Here is an 18,247-nt window from a genome sequence, read left to right as displayed (position 1 = left end):
GGCGAAATAAATCAGTGTAAGAACCATTTCAACGCTGTGTTTCATGCAGGTTGTAATTTGCAGATGTTATGACAGTTTAATGCGCCCATTATAAATCTCCTCCACGTTCAGCTCACTCTCGCTTCCTTTTTTCTTTCATCCCTGCTTTGTGGTGCAGGACGCAGCGATTCTTAAGCGGACCTTTCTCTCCGGGGGTGGAGATCAGCGCTCAGGTGCTGGTGGTGTCCAACGACGGCCGCCTGCTCTTCAGTGGAGGACACTGGGACTGCAGTCTCCGTGTCACCCAGCTGGGGAAGGGCAAGCTGGTGGGCAGGATCTGCCGGCACATTGGTGAGCTCATATACTAGTATTTTCATTTATATTATGCTTTGTTTCCAAATATGCTAAATATTTATTGGTATTTTGATGTGGTCCTCAAAGACGTTGTTACTTGCTTGGCTCTGGATCTCTGTGGCATCTACCTCATTTCTGGTTCACGGGACACATCCTGTATAGTGTGGCAGGTTCTGCAGCAGGTAAACATTTACAAATCATCTCGCATGCCTGTGAATCATGCACGTGCATCATTTTGTTCTACAGTCAAAGTTGTGGCTCCACATATGAATCCTCCTTTTGTCTGTCCCTCAGGGGGGCTTCTCCAGCGGTCTGTCTCCTCGACCCGTGCAGGTCCTCTGTGGCCACGACCAGGAGGTCACCTGTGTGGCCATCAGCACTGAACTGGACATGGCTGTGTCAGGGTCGAAGGTCAGTGATATCACACTATATGAACATTTATAAGCTTAATAAAAAAATAAGGCATTTAAAAAAAAAAGAGGAAATAAATCCTATTGTCAACGCATGATTTGTATCATGACTCATCAATCAGGGCTTCATTTTGGTCCAAATATTAATTTACTGCAATGAAAGGAAAGTATTTTTTGATTGTTATAATAGTTGCAACATTTTCTGTTGATCAACCAATGGAATTTCTATGTAATGCAATGATTTTTAAATGTTTATCTTGTACAGCTTGAGTTCTGTAGGTATTTACAGGTATTGAAAATGCTTTTCAACATAAACAAACATAATATGCTTAGAAATACTACTTGGATGTCCTCCAAGCAAACTTTGATGTGGCTCATTAGAAGTGAGAATGTAATCTGCACCAGCTACATGACATAAACCCCAAACCTTTATGAAGACACAGATGTTGCCATCTTATAGCCACCGGTTGTTCAAACTAAATTAATCAAACCACAGCTTTGGCTGATGCTGTCTTTTCTTCTTCCTATGTTCCTTACTGGTTAAACTGGTTAGATTAGAGAAGATGTATGTACATGCAAGTCTGTTACGCCTAATAGTAATTTTAAGGGCTTTTAATTCTTCTATTAAGATTCTCTCTGTTGCCAGAAGTTGCAGCAGGACATTGCCAGGGCTCCAATAAACTAAGTCCATGTGGCTTTGGTTTGCATTTCTGAAACCAAAACAATGCGGAGTTTGCTTTGCATCTAAACTAAATCTAAATCATTGCTGTTCACTGTGTATCAGGATGGGACTGTGATCGTGCACACTGTCCGGCGAGGCCAGTTCCTGCGGACTCTGCGGCCCCCTGGAGAGAGCTGGGTCCCCGCACACATCTCTGAGCTCCAGGTGGGCATGGAGGGCCACATCGTGGTGCAGACCTCGCTGGAGGAGCGCTCTCATAGAAAGGTACTTTAATATCGTACAGAGCAAATACACACTCAAACAAGTTTCTCCACCTGTTTATTACCTCACTTAAAACCTGCTTATTCCTTCAGGGCAAGTACTCCATTCATGTTTACACAGTAAATGGCTGTCTGCTGTCCTCCTTCACCATGGAGGAGCAGGTGACTGCTCTCCACCTTGTGTCTGAACACATCATCGTGGGAACCGTGAAAGGCAGCCTGCACATACGAGATTTATGCAGGTAGAGCAACGTTTTAAGTAATTATAATGCTGCCAATTTACAGCTTGTATAATAACTTTAAGTTTTTAAGTCTTCATTCTAACTCTGTTTGACAGTCTGAACGCGTCGGTTAGACCGCTGGCCTTGAAAGTTCCTGTGAGAAGTGTGTCTGTCACCAAAGAGTGCAGCCACATCCTTGTGGGACTGGAGGACGGGAAGTTAATTGTTGTGGGGGCAGGGAAGCCAGAGGAGGTGAGAAGCAAGACATCAAGTGATTGTTAGATGTGGGACTGGGGTGGCGGTGTGTGTTTGTGACTGTGTGAGGAGGAGGAGGGGGGGCTAATCATATGCTAAGTGCTTGTTAAAAACCAGGTTTTTCAGATGATAATTGAGCGTCTTTGGTCTAACATCTCTGTTTTAGCCCTCAAGTAAAGATTAACATATTTGCTCTCCTGTTCTCAGGTTCGCTCAGGGCAATTCACCCGCATCTGGGGCTCCACACGTCGCATCTCTCAGGTGTCGGCAGGTGAAACTGAGTATAATCCCACTGGGAATGCTGGCAAATGAGGAGAGCAATGGTGGAAGAACTCTGAGGACACTGAAGGCTGGTGATACCAACATGCTCACCAGACTCAACAAGGCTTTGTTCCCTTTACAAGCTGGGAGACTATCCTCCTCAGCCTCTGATCTCTCTGAGAGAGCAACTATACACTGTGCACTTTTTTTTATTCTTAATGGATTTTATATTTTATTGTGTATTTCTTTACATGTGTGTACTGTTTTTAATCTGCATCATTCCAAAGAGTGGCCTTTGTTTTTGTTGAAGAAGAAGAGCTCGGTGTTGGAGGTTGTGAACTGCATTTAAACAGCGAGTCATAATTCAGGGACGCGACTCATGCTGACTCACGTGCAGCCATCGGACATGGAGAGAAGTAACGCTGTGAACTCAACAGGGTCTGGGTTCTTGGCTCCGTTTTTGTCAGAGGAACAGCTGTGATGTCTGCAGTTGAATGTCCCAAAGCGGCTGTTTTTGGCAATGGCACCTTCTTAAAACTCCTGGAAACTTGAAAACTGCTGTAAATGTTGCTCGAGATTTCCACATTGCAATACTAGTAAATACCACAGGGGGATGGACTTTGAAGAAGAAAGACACATGGGTGGCTGATCACTATAATAAACCAATGCTGTGTCATGATCAACATCAAGATTTGCAGATCCTTGCAGCAGCAGAAGATCCCCGCAATACCACGGTGTATAATCCTGGATTCCTTTAGGCTCTAAACCAGGGGTGTCAAACTCAAGGCCCGGGGGCCAAATCCGGCCCGTGACTTCATTTTCTGTGGCCCCACAAGAGCTTGCAAAGAATATAATATGTTTATTATACGGTTACATGATGATTTACAGAAGCACGTGGCCCATAAAGTACATGTCCCGTAATGCATCTCAAATTTGACTTTTTTTCTCAGAATTTGACTTTTTTTCTTCTAAATAATTATGCCTTTTTTTTTTTAAATGTCACTTCTGATTTTTGATTTTGACTTTTTTTTCAGCTTTTCTTTTTAAATCATTTTGTGACATTCTCACTGAAGAGACTTGCAATTATTTGCCCCAGACTTCTGCTTTCAGACGTAGTAAATTATGAAGTTATTACCCTATCAGATAATAATCCAATACAGAGGCAATAATGTAATATAATACATTATTTTATATATATATTTATATATAAGTTACAACCGGCCCTTTGAGTGCAGCCATAATGCTGATGTGGCCCGCGATTAAATTGAGTTTGACACCCCTGCTCTAAGCGAAGTAAAACTGTTACAATTAAAGCAATAACTGCTTTAATGGTCAAGTATGTGATGTATGTAAATTCACCTTTTTGTCATGCCTGTGGAGCTTGAAACTGGAGAGGGTTGCCTCCTGTTGCCTTACACACACAATGGATTAGATCTTAACAAATGTGGCTGTACTAGTTGTGTTACTTCTCTGTTTAGCACACGACTATGTCTCTGTTTTTACTCCATCTGAAAAGTGCCTTTTTTAGCTTGTGTCTTGAGCCATGTATAAACACTGAAATCTGATCATATATTACCATGTAAGATCACTATATGTCTGAATGTTGCCCTGCTGTCCTGATTCAAACACACCGTACATGTCTGCTGTGAGTCAGATGTGTGTAAGATGTTGTTAATGAACTCAGTAAACTCTTGGTCGGATGCACATACTTGCCTGTGCTGGTGTTGTACTGTTTTATGAAGCGCTGAAAACATCTGAAGACATGATGACTCTGAAACGCGTGAGCCTGAAAGTCTGTGAGTGAGTTTCCGAGGAATTCACTTCCTGCCAGCTGCTTTTACTGTGGTTGGAACAAACTAGTTGTTATGCAGTTTCATGACGGAGCGGGACAAAGGGAACTATTTGGGTGTAAGGCAATACCCATAACATTGTCCTCACATACAAATTACCTTGTCTTTACAAGTGTTGCTCAGAGAACTATATTTAAAGTGTTTTCTTTCTCTTTACAAATTATCTTTTTTCTACCCGTGGAAATACACAAAATCAGTGAATTCAGGCTGTCTAAAATAACAATTAATTAAAATCACACAACTGTAAGATGAGATCAAGTTTCTCATCTTGTCTGTGAACATAAAGGATTGTTTGGCAGCGGTTCAAGCACACATCTGATACTCTAGGTTGCTATTGTGTTTACGGAAATTAATTCATGTAATGCTGCTCTGTTTTTGCTATCAATGTTATGAATGTAATGTTTCACTTAATTATGCAGTAGATTAAGCCTTAAGTTTAATCAGATCAAAATGGAGGCTTCCTTTTTATCATTGGGTCTTTACAAAAAGTGGGTTGAAGATGGATGTTTATGATGGTTTTGGTATTATCTGTTGTTCAATTATCCCGATTTGGATTACAAATGATCATTCAAACAGCTTTGAGTGCAGCACTGCCTTAAATGTTGATTATCTTTTAGCTTTTTTTTTCTTGGATGATGTTGAAAATACACTTTATTTAAAAAACAAAATGAAGTAGTCTGTGCTCCTTGTAACTTGAGCATGACAGTGGGGCTTGTGATTGTCTGTTTTCTCTCTCTTTATTATCTAAAGTCGTTTTCAGTCTTAAGCTTTCTAGAAATTGTCCCTATATGGGCAATGATTGTGAATTCTCGCTTATATTTAGGAACCCTCTTTCTTCTGAACCCCTGCCCATATCCTGAGGATAATCGGCCATTACTGAGAAATGATCTCTGTCTCTTGTGTGTGAACCACAGCAGGAAGGAAACTGATCCACTGCCACGAGGCTGATCATCCAGCTCGTCGACTGTAATCCCAGCCTCGCATGCGTCTGCGATGTTAACCCTGTTTGAGTTGAAAAGGTCACAACAGCAAGCAATGGCACATTTACTTGAAGAGGAGACTTTGATGTCCTGGTGGGCCGAACATCCTGTCGGCCTCCCCATAAACACCTCTGGGGGTACAATTCAGAGGGGTGGGGAGGGGTGAGGAGGGTGATAAAAAACCGACCTGTAGACCCCCATTCGAATACAAACCACATAAGGGAAGTGGAGTAGGAGTGGAAGAGGGTCGAGTTGCTCTGATGTTGCTCCTCTGACAATGGTGGGAGGAGTTGCCACCTTTCTCTGGGTTATTGACAGTTTATCTCCCTCTGACCTCCAGACCTGAGGGCAGGCTGAGGGGATGGTTGTCTTGAAACGCTGCAATTTCAGTGTTGTTCAAGTTGTTCCTGCCAACAACCGCAACAACCCTCAAACAGGCCTCTGTCAACAACCTCAGACCTCCCCCTCCCTCCTCTCCCCTGTCCGTCTCCCCCTCTGGTCCATTTCTCCTCTGCCTGTGGGCTACAGGGTCAGCCTTTTTTTTTATATAGCTGCCTTATCATTCCACTTATGTAGGAACACAAAGGACCTGGCCCTCAGATAAAGAGCCTAAAAAGTAAAGGATAAAGATTGAGGGAGATGGTTTATTTGCATGATTCCTATAAACTAGTGTTTATGTTACCTGTTCATTTGATGAGTATAATGCACAGGAAACCATCTCCATCTTGCATGCTTTTTTTCCTCAAACTTTTTTAGATCTAATATAACGTGGGATACGTTTACTACAACATGTTGCCAGATATTTTTCTAGACATTATCTTGAAACAAGACAGACAAAGCAGAATGAAACTGCTGAAGCTGAGAAATAAAGAAAAATGATACTTTAATCTAAAATAAATATTGAAACAAGTTGGTTTTCCTTGGCAACATGTCAAAGAAAATATAAACCCAAACAACAATTTGGCAAGATATACATTTTTGCAGTTATTTGGAGAAAAACTAATAGATTATTCAATTGATACATTACATAATTAAACAACAAATTGAAACAGAAAGTATGTTTTCTTTAGAAAAAAAAACATTTATGTCTCATTACTTAACAAACGTCTCTTGTTAAGATTGGATGTCACTTACTTGCTTTTAAGGGAGCACAAACTACGCTAAGGAAGAGTTTTCTTCTGTGTCTGTGCATGAATGAGAGAAACTGATTTAAAAGTTTGATCGGAGCAGAAACATCTCTGTCTCCTCTGATCCCTCAGCAGGCTTTGAAGTGCAAGTAGCATTGTGTCAGAGAGATCTCTCCATTTGTTTTCCTCTGAAGTCTCCAGGCCCCCCTGCGATGCATTCACTGAATTTACAAGGTGTGTAATTTACCCTGCGTTGGTTTTCTAATCTTTTGAGTTGCTGAGATCAAACATGTGCTTCTTCTTAAGACCAGCTTGTTTGATTCACATGCTCTCTTTTGTTTCTGATAACAACTGATCACAGCTCTATGTAAGTATCTCTGTAGGGTTGTAAAATAGTGCCATGAACAGAGCTCCATTTAATTGTATCCAAGTATCCACATACAGGGTTTTTTAATTAAGATAAGTTAAGATGATAAGATGAACCTTTATTACCTATATAATGGAGAGTGTAACCCATTTTATAAAAAGCTGTGTTAACACATTGTGTTACTAAGACTCAACATATTGATATAAATACTTCTGAATTTGTGGTTTCTTCCAAACATTTAATAGAATTAATAAATAGAGACAAAATGAAGTATGTTAATGTGAAAAGAAGCAGAATGACTTTCAAATAAATGATATATCAATGTAAAGGTTCTTTTATATGCTTTCCCAAGAGGAAGGAAATATTCAGATCCTTCAAAAGAAAACTACCACAGTGAAAAGGTACTCCATTATAAGTAGACTTATGCTAAATATTTATATACATATATATATTTATAGGTAAAGATAAATTAGGCCTAAGCAAACAATGCTGTAAAATGGCCACTTTGTAATTGATATAATATATTTGAGTTATGAGTTATTATAACAGATGCATTAATGTGTTAGTTGTATTTTACCTATTTGGAATGTACTTAGGTTTACTGCACAACAATGAAATAAAGTGTAATGTACACCATAACAAATACAAATAATGGCATCAAATAGAAATACTCTAATAAAGTACCTTCATTTTAACATGTGCACAGTACTTAAGTAAACATACCTAGTAAAATCCCACGACTAATACTTTGTGTATGTTAATTCACCTTTTTTTCACAATGTCCCATCCACTCATTATTTTAATAGTGAACGTTGGGCCTCACACTATCACTGCTTAGTATTATGTTCATGTATATTCTTGACTTCAGCCAGTGTAAGGGTATAACAGTCACTTCACTCCATAATCACTCACTATAGAGAAACAATGTCAGTCTTGATGGCACTTCTTCCATTACATTGCTGTTCCCGACAGCGCGTCGCAGGGATGCAGCCAATCCCAGAGCCACATTGAAAGCTGAGGAGAGGGGAGGAGAAAAGGCCCAGGAGGGCTAGCAGGAGCTTTTCCTGCTTCATCTGTTGCAAAGCTGCGGGAGAGGCGGCGGTCAATGCATCCTGCTAGCTGAAACAGAAGAAACTTTGCGTAAACGTACACAGTATCAGCAGGGAATCCATCGACAGACGCAAATGAAAAAATATACGGATTACTCAGTTAGCGGTTTTTTTCGTGCGTAAAACTTCTGGTTACTGGACTATGCGCAAACTTGTAGCCACTGTAGAACCTACACGTCTTTTGAGAGCTGGCCTTTTTACAGTCACATTTACATTTTGAGAAGTGGACGTTTCAATGAGCCTTTTTATGCGACTGTTACGGGCTGCAGACTAAAAAAAAGACGCACCATTATAATCGCTTGGAGTCGAGGGGGAATTTGGAGACTGCAGACATGGGACCATTTGTCATCTGCGCGTTTCTGCTGTTAAAAGTAAGCAACTGTTTTTTTTAACTAACACACTTATTTCCACTGCAAAAAAAAAAGCCTTTATAATCTGCTGATTTGCTATTTCACACTTTTCATAATCATAACATGTAGCAACCATTGTGAGCTTCAACCAGCGAGCTCAGTCTTAAACTATTGTTCCCAAAGGAAATGTGTTTTACACCGACACGGCTATCACACGGCCCCTGTTGGTGAATATGTATGTTGTCATTCTGTAGTTGGAAAGTTACAGTGGATGGACTGAGAGGGGACAGATTTAACCCTCACCCTGTTCTTTTAAAGTCTCATGACCGAATAAAATTAAACCACTGCTTTTTTGGTGTGCTATATTTGTGCTTGTCTTGTCTGTGGCCTACCTAGTTATCTCAGACTGACTTTCACAAGACAACCTTTAAGGTATTTATTAAAGACTCATTGAGACAGTGATCATACACCTTGGAACATCAGACAAGAACAAAGCACAGGAGCACACAATTATCTTGGATTAAGCTCCCACACAGCGATAAATGAAGTATTTTAAAAACAAATTATAGTTTCAGTGCTGTTTAATAGCATATTATTAAACCAGGATCCGTGTGAATAGAAGGCCTCCACAGTTGCAGACAATAATTTGACACTCATCTACCTCAGAAAGCCCATGGGGCTTGTAGTCCTGTCTGGACATGCTCCTCAGAGTCAAAGCACTTTTGTTAGATCAAAGTATTATAAAACTTCAGCTTGTAAAAAGATGTGTTTCTCCTTCATATTACTAGGGTTTGATATCAGAAGGGTTTCTTTTTTAAATCTCTAAGATCCGTTTTCTCAAACAAACAGGGACTTAAAGTGTGTTTCACACACACTGTCAAGTATTTGTGCTGCAAATAATTATCCTATTACTCACGGGATGATGTGGAGCAGAAGTTGATCGTATCTTACAGTATGTGACAAAGACCTCGTGATTTACTACTTTCTACTAATTTTGCCTTTCATTTATTGCACATGTTGCCATATTTGTTGCGTACAACAATTCCTGGTGAAAATGTGTCCTAGCTTTCAGTATAGCTGGGGTCTGGATATCCGGAGCAAAGCAATTATCACAATTTTCTCCCAGTTAGTGGTGTGTGTGTGTGTGTGTGTGTGTGTGTGTGTGTGTGTGTGTGTGTGTGTGTGTGTGTGTGTGTGTGTGTGTGTGTGTGTGTGTGTGTGTGTGTGTGTGTGTGTGTGTGTGTGTGTGTGTGTGTGTGTGTGTGTGTGTGTGTGTGTGTGTGTGTGTGTGTGTGTGTGTGTGTGTGTGTGTGTGTGTGTGTGTGTGTGTGTGTGTGTGTGTGTGTGTGTGTGTGTGTGTGTGTGTGTGTGTGTGTAAGTGGGGGGCAGTTTAGTTTGTTACCACAGTCATTTGAATTTCCATAGTGTAGTTAAACAGTGTTCTGTGGGGGGCAGACATCAGGATCATTAAGACATTTGAACCTCCTCTCAATTCCTTGGTGTACATTTGAAATCACTACATACAAGGTTAACCAATCCCTGTGTGGTGTCTTGTTTGATTTAGGATTATAGTTTTTGGTGAATCTTTATGCCTGAAAAAATAGAAACCCATGTCTTTTAATTTGTCCCTTATGCTGCCTGTACATAATGACAGTAATCAGTGCAGATGGGATGAGCAGCTATGACAACTTTCCCTCAGCTCTGTCTCTGCTGGAAGACCTCTGCCTGTTGCCCTCAGAGGCAGAATGTGAAGGCTCATGGGGTCATTGTCTTCACACGCAGAGAGCATCCTTTTATGTGTTTATTTTCACGCGGATTAGATTATCTGTGGAAATTCCAGCCTGCGCTCCAAAAGTAGCCTCACTTCAAAAGGGCACAGAAAATGTTTCAGTCAAAGAGAAGACTGAAATTGTGTGTGTGTGTGTGTGTGTGTGTGTGTGTGTGTGTGTGTGTGTGTGTGTGTGTGTGTGTGTGTGTGTGTGTGTGTGTGTGTGTGTGTGTGTGTGTGTGTGTGTGTGTGTGTGTGTGTGTGTGTGTGTGTGTGTGTGTGTGTGTGTGTGTGTGTGTGATCCGCGATGACTGAGTTACTCCGGCAGCCGTGGAGTTGAGAGCCCCATTGAAAGCTGTGCACCTCGGTGGTCCGTCTGTTCTCACTGGGGAATCCCTTCAGATGGCAGCTTCTTACCTTAATGAAAAAATAAACTGCAGCCCCCTTCCCTTTCGACTTTCTGCCCCCAAAGAAACCGATAAGACTGAATACTCCTTGAAGCATGTAAATGAATCTTAGCTTGACAATTGGATATGCCAGAAAGTAGGATGTTGTTGATTTAAGTAGTACTAAAGTAGCATTTTATAAAGTTTGATCCTCTGAAGAGCAAATGAAGAAAGTAGCAAAAATAACTTCTGGTTATGGGGTGGAATTGTACGTTAAAATCAAATTTTCATTGTTAAAAAAATATATATATAATCACATCTTTTTAGATGATAAAGTGTAAAATATATCTCTTTACAGTCTGTGTGTAATACTGGGTGTAATAAGCATTGATTGCACACTCAATATGTTCTCATGCCATGCATTAAATTGCCCACATATAGCACTATTTGTTACACTAAAGACTTAGTCATACCTCTACTGAGTAAATGACTATGCCCACTCGTCTCTCATGGGCCTTGGACTTAATATTTGATTGTACTCAGGGCAAAAGTGGGTGAAGTGCTAAGCCTTTGGCAGTACCTTCCCTCCAGGCAGGCTTACAGAACCCCAGCCCTGACTCACACCCAGGCTCTGTGAAATGACAGAAATCCAAGCAGGGAGGTAAAAATAAAACAGAGCCACTGTCACTAAATATTTATCAAAGTATATATCCAGGGCTAAAAGGTTAGCTGGTGTTAGCAGAGGGGATCCCTCTGGCACACGAAGAGGACCAAAGAGCATTACAGGAAGCCTTCATGCTACAAGTTATTACGGTCCAGGTTTGGTCACAGTCCGCCAACTCCAAACATCCTACTGGTTCCTGCCTGCTGGATCCTACCACCCTGATGCCCTAATACCTCTGATCTGGGTTCTGTGGCTGCTGCTCAGATATCATCAGGCTCCACTGTGAGTGCCGCAGTAAAACTGGCTGTTGTTCTTGGAACGCGGCAAACCTGGTTTCAAAGCTGTTTCTCCTGTAGTATCAGCATGGAACATTTCAGTGTTTTGCGATAGGGGGCATGGCACGTAGTTTCTGTGTGTGTGTGTGTGTGTGTGCGTGCGCGGGTGTGTGCGTGTGCGGGTGTGTGTGTGTGTTTCTGGTGAGCTTTTTGTTGCAGGCTATGCAGGTTCACACATGTTGACTGTGTTTGTTGGCAGACATCAGAGACAAAGAGAGAAGTCAGTGGGTTGTTTAGCTGTTACTCTTCCCCTTTGCAAGAGGTTAGTTGTTAGACATCTGTTTGCTCTTGTCGGCCCCCAGGCAGCGTGGGCCAATCTCCTTCAAATGTGTGCATGTTTAAGATGCCGTCGTTCAGAGCCTGGAGAAGGGGAGTTAGTGAAATACTGACCTCCAAAAACACACCTGGGACTTCAAAGGCCCCCTCCTACCCAAACAGACACTTGCATGCTGGGCAGCCTTGGTTAACTGACACCCTCGCCTGAGGCTGGGACCGTCTCTTTCAAATACCCCACCTCCCCCCTTTCTGGTGTCAATAAATACACACACATTCACTGTATTCACACACACACAACTACACATTGTCATTCGCTGTGATTTGGAATGAGTGGGAGGGCGGAAGAGCTCTTTACTTCTTACTTCCTCCTTTTCTCAGTGTTTTCCTTCGCCCCTTCATGTCTTTTTCTTTCCACTGGTCTAAAGCCATCTGATTAAAGCCAGCCTCTGCTGACAGGCACCAGCCCTGCTGCACAGGCCCATAGGAATGTCTGATCTATCCCTCATGTCATAACCCAAGCTGGGCTCTCCATTACCCACTTGCAGATAAGGACTTAGAGCACTTTAAGGGTGAAAACTGAGGCAGATAGATAGATGAAAAGAGGGCCATTTCGGTTTTCTGTTCTTCATTCGCACAGGGGCAGGAAGTGTGAATGTGATTTTCTTCCCACATGTTTCAAAGGCAGAAAACTCCACAAAACCTCCTCTTTAGTTTTCCTGTTTAGCAACTACTTAAGTTAAATAAGAACCCTGTGACTGCTGATTCTGAATCGCCTCAGACATAAGATGGTATTTGTTTAGTTACACAGTGGTATTTCTATTTATTTACTGTAGGTTACTCTTGGAGATGTCTGTACCAGCGGCCAGTTCACTGAATCGGGGCAGTGTTGCAGTCTGTGTCCTGCTGGCTCCCAAGTGCTGGAAAAGTGTGGGAAAGAGGATACCAAGTGCACGCCATCATGCCCAAAGGGTAAGCAATTATAATCTAATGTTACTGCACCAGTGGCATATGTTTTACCTGCCTCTTCATTATCTCTGTCATCTATGTACAAGCTCTGAAGATTTAAATAGCAACACGTCTAATCATTGCCACTGATATTTGTGAGAGAAAACCAGTTTACCCACACTGACACTGATTTTGTTATCTGTTTCCCAGGAACGTTTTTTTCATCGGATGGCCTCAGCCCCTGCATTCCCTGTACAAAGTGCCCGTCTGGTATTCCCACGCATGCCTCTTGTTCTGGCACTCAAGACACACAATGTAAATGTCGCATCGGCTACTTCTTTTTGAGTCAACACGGCCTGTGTGCACCTTGCTCTAAATGCACTCGAGCTGGCGAGGGTGTTACTAGGGAGTGTGGCCCGCAGGGAGACACGCAATGCCAGATCTGTGCCCCGGGAACTTTTTCAGAGGAGCGTATCAGCACCAAACCCTGCAATACCTGCACCCAATGCTCCGACATTGAGGTGGAGATCCGATCCTGCATGCCCAACTCCGACACACTGTGCATGGGTGAGTTGTAAGGAAGAGTTGGATTATTAAATGCAAGTCTTGAGACATTCCATATTTGTCTTAATGAGAATAAATCCAATGAAAAGACACTTAACAATAAATTGAACCTATTAACTAATAAGCTTTCTCTGTGTAGCCCGAGCCAAAGCCATAACATCCATTGTTGTCAGATAACTACACAGGCACAGTCACTCATTTTGAATTAATCCTACAGTCTCTCTATCAAATAGGCAGCTGAAAATATATTTCAAACTGAATTTACTCCTGTTTTCTAAAATATATTGCAGTTACTGATGTTTTAGTTAACCTTACATTTTTGAAAGATGGAATAACACAATAAAGTTGTTGGTCTTCAAATAGGATTTTCTTGTAGTAGTGCTAGCCTTATTCACTATTTTACAAGTCTTAAAAAGTTTGGAAACATCCCAAATTCAAACTGTATGTTTTTAAGGTTAGATGTATTGTTGGGAAAGTATTAAAGTTTCATCTACATCATCTGTTCATGTAAACAAAGTGTCATTAGACATGTTGTTGTTATGGGTATGAGTAAATTATATATTATTTTTCTGCAATTATTTTTAAAGTTACAAACTAGACGGGATGATTAAGGCTTAGAGAGTCTTGTAGGAGATGTGAAAAAGATGCTTATCCCTTTAAGATACTGCAGGGGCAGCCATAGTAAAAGATGAAAAGATAAAAGAAAACACTAGAGGAATGAGGACAGGGAGTGGGAGAATCTGTGAGAGTACACGGACATGTGTTGAACATATGCATCCACACCTCGCCTGAACACTCTGAGCTGAGAAACATGAGAAGTGGGAAAAGAGAACACTTAAGCGCTGTAATCCGATTGGTATGAGCTTGACAGGTCTTTAGGTTAACTGCCCTCGAGAAACTTGAAGGCAGAGGGAGGCTGCTGACCCTGAGAACTACTCTGCTTGCTCCCAAATGGCTACACTCGCTCTCCAGGAGTAAGGTCATCTGTACACACACTGGGTCCATATGTCATGGCCCTTTGACCCCCGAGAGTTCAGCACAGTACCATGTAGTGTTTGATCCTAAAATAGGCAGACCACAGGAGGGATAGGGAGGCTGGAAACAGGGGCAATGAAAGGTTTCAAAACCCCAGGGGATCAAACGTCTTAGGTTATCATTACATCAGGCGTACAGGCTTCTGTGGAATTATTTCAGGGCCTAATTTATGCAGCCCAAATGTGTTTTTGATGTGCATATGTGCAGATTCAAAGTTACTGCTGCTGACACGTTGCTCCTTTTCTCAATCCCAACAGATAAGAAGCTGCACATTCTGTCTCGTCCTGCTCTGGATGGGTCTGATGCCCCTCGCGAGGAGGAGGAGACAAGTTCTGCCACTGGAACGCCAAATCTTCCCCCGAAGGCCGAGGGAAGCAGCAACAACATCCTGGCCTACGTGTCTGTTCTGGCTGCCGTGGTGCTGGGTCTGATTGTTTACGTTGCTTATAAATGGTGAGTTTACTGGTCATTGGATTTAATAAGGATTGAAGGCCGTAAGATACACATTTGTAACCGTGGGAAGTTTAACTGACGTTGTTTTCTTCTGCTCTTCTCAGTTGGAGATCCTGTAAACAGAAGAGGGCTCTCTCTAAGGCCCGTGCGGCCGAGTTGGGAGCATCTCCAGAGGGAGAAAAGCTCCAAAGTGACAGCGGTGTTTTTCTGGACTCTCACAGCATACAGGACAACCAGCCCAGCAAAGGTGTGGTATAGACACAGTCCTTGTTGATACATCTTCAAGTGATGAGGGACTTTTTAAAATATTTCATCCACATATATATTCATTCAAAAATAAATGTTGAACGTGAAAAGTTCCTTTATTAAACGTATTAAACTCGACAGGGCACCTTTAAGTTCTCAATGTTCCTAACAAAAATAATGACACGAAAGCTTTCTAATTTCATGCCTATGAATTTTGTTTGTGTTTTCCCAGGTACCAAGAGGGACAGCAAGCAGGACAACCGTCTGTACATTAACCTGCCCCCCCACAGACAGGAAGAGGTGGAGCGCCTCCTACAGGAGAGAGAGGGGCGGGGGTGGAGACAGCTGGGCGCCGCGCTGGGTTATGAGCCTGAACAGCTGGACCTGTTTGGGCGTGGAGAGGCCCCCGCCCACACGCTCCTCTCTAACTGGGCCCAGAAAGAAGGCTCCTCTCTGGGACTGCTGTGTTCTGCTCTGGCCCGCATTGAGAGGTCTGATGTGGTCACAGCTCTTAACTCCCCCATGCAAGGTGTTTCTGTGGTGTGACGGCCCCTCGAACACACATAACGCTAAAAGACTCAAGTGAAGAACTTTCATTGAAATGACAAGCAAGGCACTCTGATATCAACACCTCTGTCACTCATGGTCCTATTTGCTTTGTTGGACACTTATAAGAGAACAAAAAACATTCTTGTATCTCTTTTCTCGGCCCCAGTTTATGTGACCGATTGATTTTGTATGAATCCAACTTCAAGTCATAATCTTCTGCAAAGTTCTATCATCGCTGCAGAACGAATACCAACTTTTCTATTGAAAATGAAAACTCTGACCATATAGTATGTTACAACCTCTCATTGCAGCTACTGAGTGAAAAAGATGTTCAATTCTAGTCAAGCCTAAATGCCTTGCTCAATGCACAACATTTTTTACTTTTGTATTAGAACTATAATGACTGACACAACAATAACTATATTTGTAATGTTGTTTACATGAACACAAATCCTGGTATTCGGTTAGAGGCAGGAAACAGAAGAATGTGTTTACACGTGTTGCAGAAGTGTGATTATTCTAAAAACCGCTGTTTACACATTATTTGGGCAGTAATCAGACTTATCCTCAAAAAAAAGATCAGCCTTCGATGTTCTTCTGTAAACAAATACAGCTTAGATCATGTTGTTTGTAGTCTCGAGCCAACCTTGTTTCATGAATCCAACTTCAGAAACTTCTTGGTATTGCAGATGATTTTTTTCCAGACCTTTCAACGACACTGCTCTCCGACATGATGTGACTTTCCCTAATAAGGATCATAGAAAACTCCAAGAAGCAATGAGGGGTTTACTTGACCAACGCAACGGACCAATCTTCCCGATGACGCCTGCAGTTGCTAAGAAGACTGTCTAATGTGTAGATAGTAACTACGCACTAAGTGTTTTTTAAGTTTATCGCCTTGTTCTTTTATTCTTCCTTTTCTGCTGCAGTCACTACGTTGCCTTGGTATTTACTGTATATACATTGGGGATATTAATAACCACCAGTGATGTTTCAAATATCATCAGAAGACACGAAAATGAAGCATTCTGTGTTAGCTCGTCCTAATAATCACATAATGCTTGTAAATATCTTAAAGTGGACCTATCATGCTATATTTGAATAATATAGTGTAGGACCATACCTATATAAGGCATATTTATACTTTTTTTTTTTCAAAATACCAAACAGATCATGCATTTTAGCCATGCCTCATTTTGCTCAATTTGACATTTTTTAGCTCTGTTTTTGCAAGGGTTGATTCTGTGAGAACAGCACCACCTACAGGCCTGGCATATGTACGACAGCGTCTCCAGCGCTTTCGAACAGCAATGGCCGTGGCTGTCTCCTCCTGATTGGTGGAGTTGGCCCAATAGCCGTAGCGCCACTGTCCTGACGTCAGGACAGTGTTCAAATCTGAATCAGTTTTTATCAGATCCGTTGCAGCCCCTTTTTTAGAGATTTGGGTATGGAGGAAAATAGAGAGGGTTGTGTTTTCTGACACTTGGTGAGTTCCCTGGAACACCGGGGACACATTCATGTATAAAAGACGTACAAAAGTGCATTTTGCATGATAGGTCCCCTTTAAATACTGATTCGTTTTGGTATGTCATGGCTTAAAGTGAAATCATTTATGAACTGTGAAGACTGAAAACAGCGAATGGAGAGGAATATATTCTCCTGATATTCATCAAACACAGCTCCATTTACATCATCTTGATTTTGTATAATAGAAACAGAGAAAAGTATGCAAAGACAGTGTTGTCATTGTTTATGTCCAATTTTCCATCTTGCTTTTGTATTTATTCCATCACCATTTCAAATATAAAACTATTGAGAACCATAGGTATCTGCGGTGTACAAGTAACACTATGTGATGGTGTAATCAAATGGTTTGAAATTGTTATGCCAGCCATGTTTGGTTTTGTGTATATATTTCCTAATTGTATGCCTCAATGTGTTTTTCTAAGAGTTTTATTCATTTAATAAATAACTTTGATAAATTGGGGCTCTTTTGTTTTAACAGAAGGATCATATGGGCACAGAAGTTTGTATCCCGTAGACCTGTGATTCTCCCTCAATACTTCTGTTTGTGGTGAGATTGTGAGACATTGAGTCATCTTTCATTCCTGAACACTACGTTTAAAAGAGTGTCTGAACACTCATTACACATAAAGCTGAGCTCTTAAAAAACACCAACATGAGATGGATAAGTCACAATGGTTGAAATAGCTATAAATGATGGATAAAAAGTTAAAAATGATTATACATAGTTAACAGTGAGCTTATACAGTATTACTGGATTGTAAAAGTTAATATCAAAGTAAAGAAAAGTTAGCTCAAAATTATAGAGGGTAAGAATGCTTTAAGTACATGATATTTTAAAGTTATGAATAAATGTTTATAATAAATAAAGGTATCCAAATATATTGGAAAGACAGCTGAAAATGGATGACTAAATGGTTGCAGTAAAGACTAGACAGGGCTCTAAATAATTTGCAGTTTAGCACAAAATTGATCATGTAATTTGGATACGAGCCCTTTTGTTTATAGCCATTCCAAATAAACTGTTTTACGTTCATGGAAATATGATAATTTCTAGACCTCAACCAAAGTGCTATAAACATGTCTATCACTTGCAGTAACAGAAAAACCCACATAATGAATTTCACAGCGATGAAGGTTTGGACATATTGACACTAGTCTGCCCCTTATCAAGGGATTTAGTGTAAAATAACATTTCCTATCCATAACCCTGAGGGAAATCAGTTATTTAATGATGTAAGGGTGAAATGAAAAGAATATCTTCATCCAAAAATATTCTGGAGAAAAGTTTCCTCTC

At 41.2% G+C, this 18,247-nt stretch overlaps 2 protein-coding genes across 5 annotated transcripts in view; both read left to right on the top strand.

Annotated features, from left to right (window-relative positions):
* Positions 1–3,444, top strand: part of nbeal2 (neurobeachin-like 2) — a 37,112-nt gene extending 33,668 nt beyond the window's left edge. For all 4 annotated transcript variants that reach the window (XM_034127375.1, XM_034127377.1, XM_034127374.1 and 1 more), the window contains 7 exons: positions 158–330; positions 421–515; positions 628–744; positions 1,528–1,689; positions 1,779–1,927; positions 2,023–2,158; positions 2,369–3,444. In XM_034127375.1, coding sequence (XP_033983266.1) covers positions 158–330; positions 421–515; positions 628–744; positions 1,528–1,689; positions 1,779–1,927; positions 2,023–2,158; positions 2,369–2,473 — 937 coding nt within the window. In that variant the 3' untranslated portion in view covers positions 2,474–3,444. The remainder of the gene's footprint in view (positions 1–157; positions 331–420; positions 516–627; positions 745–1,527; positions 1,690–1,778; positions 1,928–2,022; positions 2,159–2,368) is intronic.
* Positions 3,445–7,807: 4,363 nt separating this feature from the next.
* Positions 7,808–16,595, top strand: nradd (neurotrophin receptor associated death domain). Its single transcript, XM_034128158.1, has 6 exons — positions 7,808–8,226; positions 12,468–12,603; positions 12,790–13,146; positions 14,436–14,631; positions 14,736–14,878; positions 15,110–16,595. The coding sequence occupies exons 1-6, from the start codon at positions 8,188–8,190 to the stop codon at positions 15,421–15,423; spliced, it is 1,185 nt and encodes a 394-aa protein (XP_033984049.1). The 5' UTR covers positions 7,808–8,187; the 3' UTR covers positions 15,424–16,595.
* Positions 16,596–18,247: the final 1,652 nt, after the last annotated feature.

Source organism: Trematomus bernacchii, unplaced genomic scaffold (genome assembly GCF_902827165.1).
Source record: "Trematomus bernacchii unplaced genomic scaffold, fTreBer1.1, whole genome shotgun sequence".
Taxonomy (NCBI): Eukaryota; Metazoa; Chordata; class Actinopteri; order Perciformes; family Nototheniidae; genus Trematomus; species Trematomus bernacchii.
The sequence above is the reverse complement of the archived record's forward strand: the minus strand, read 5'-3'. Positions and strand labels throughout refer to the sequence as shown.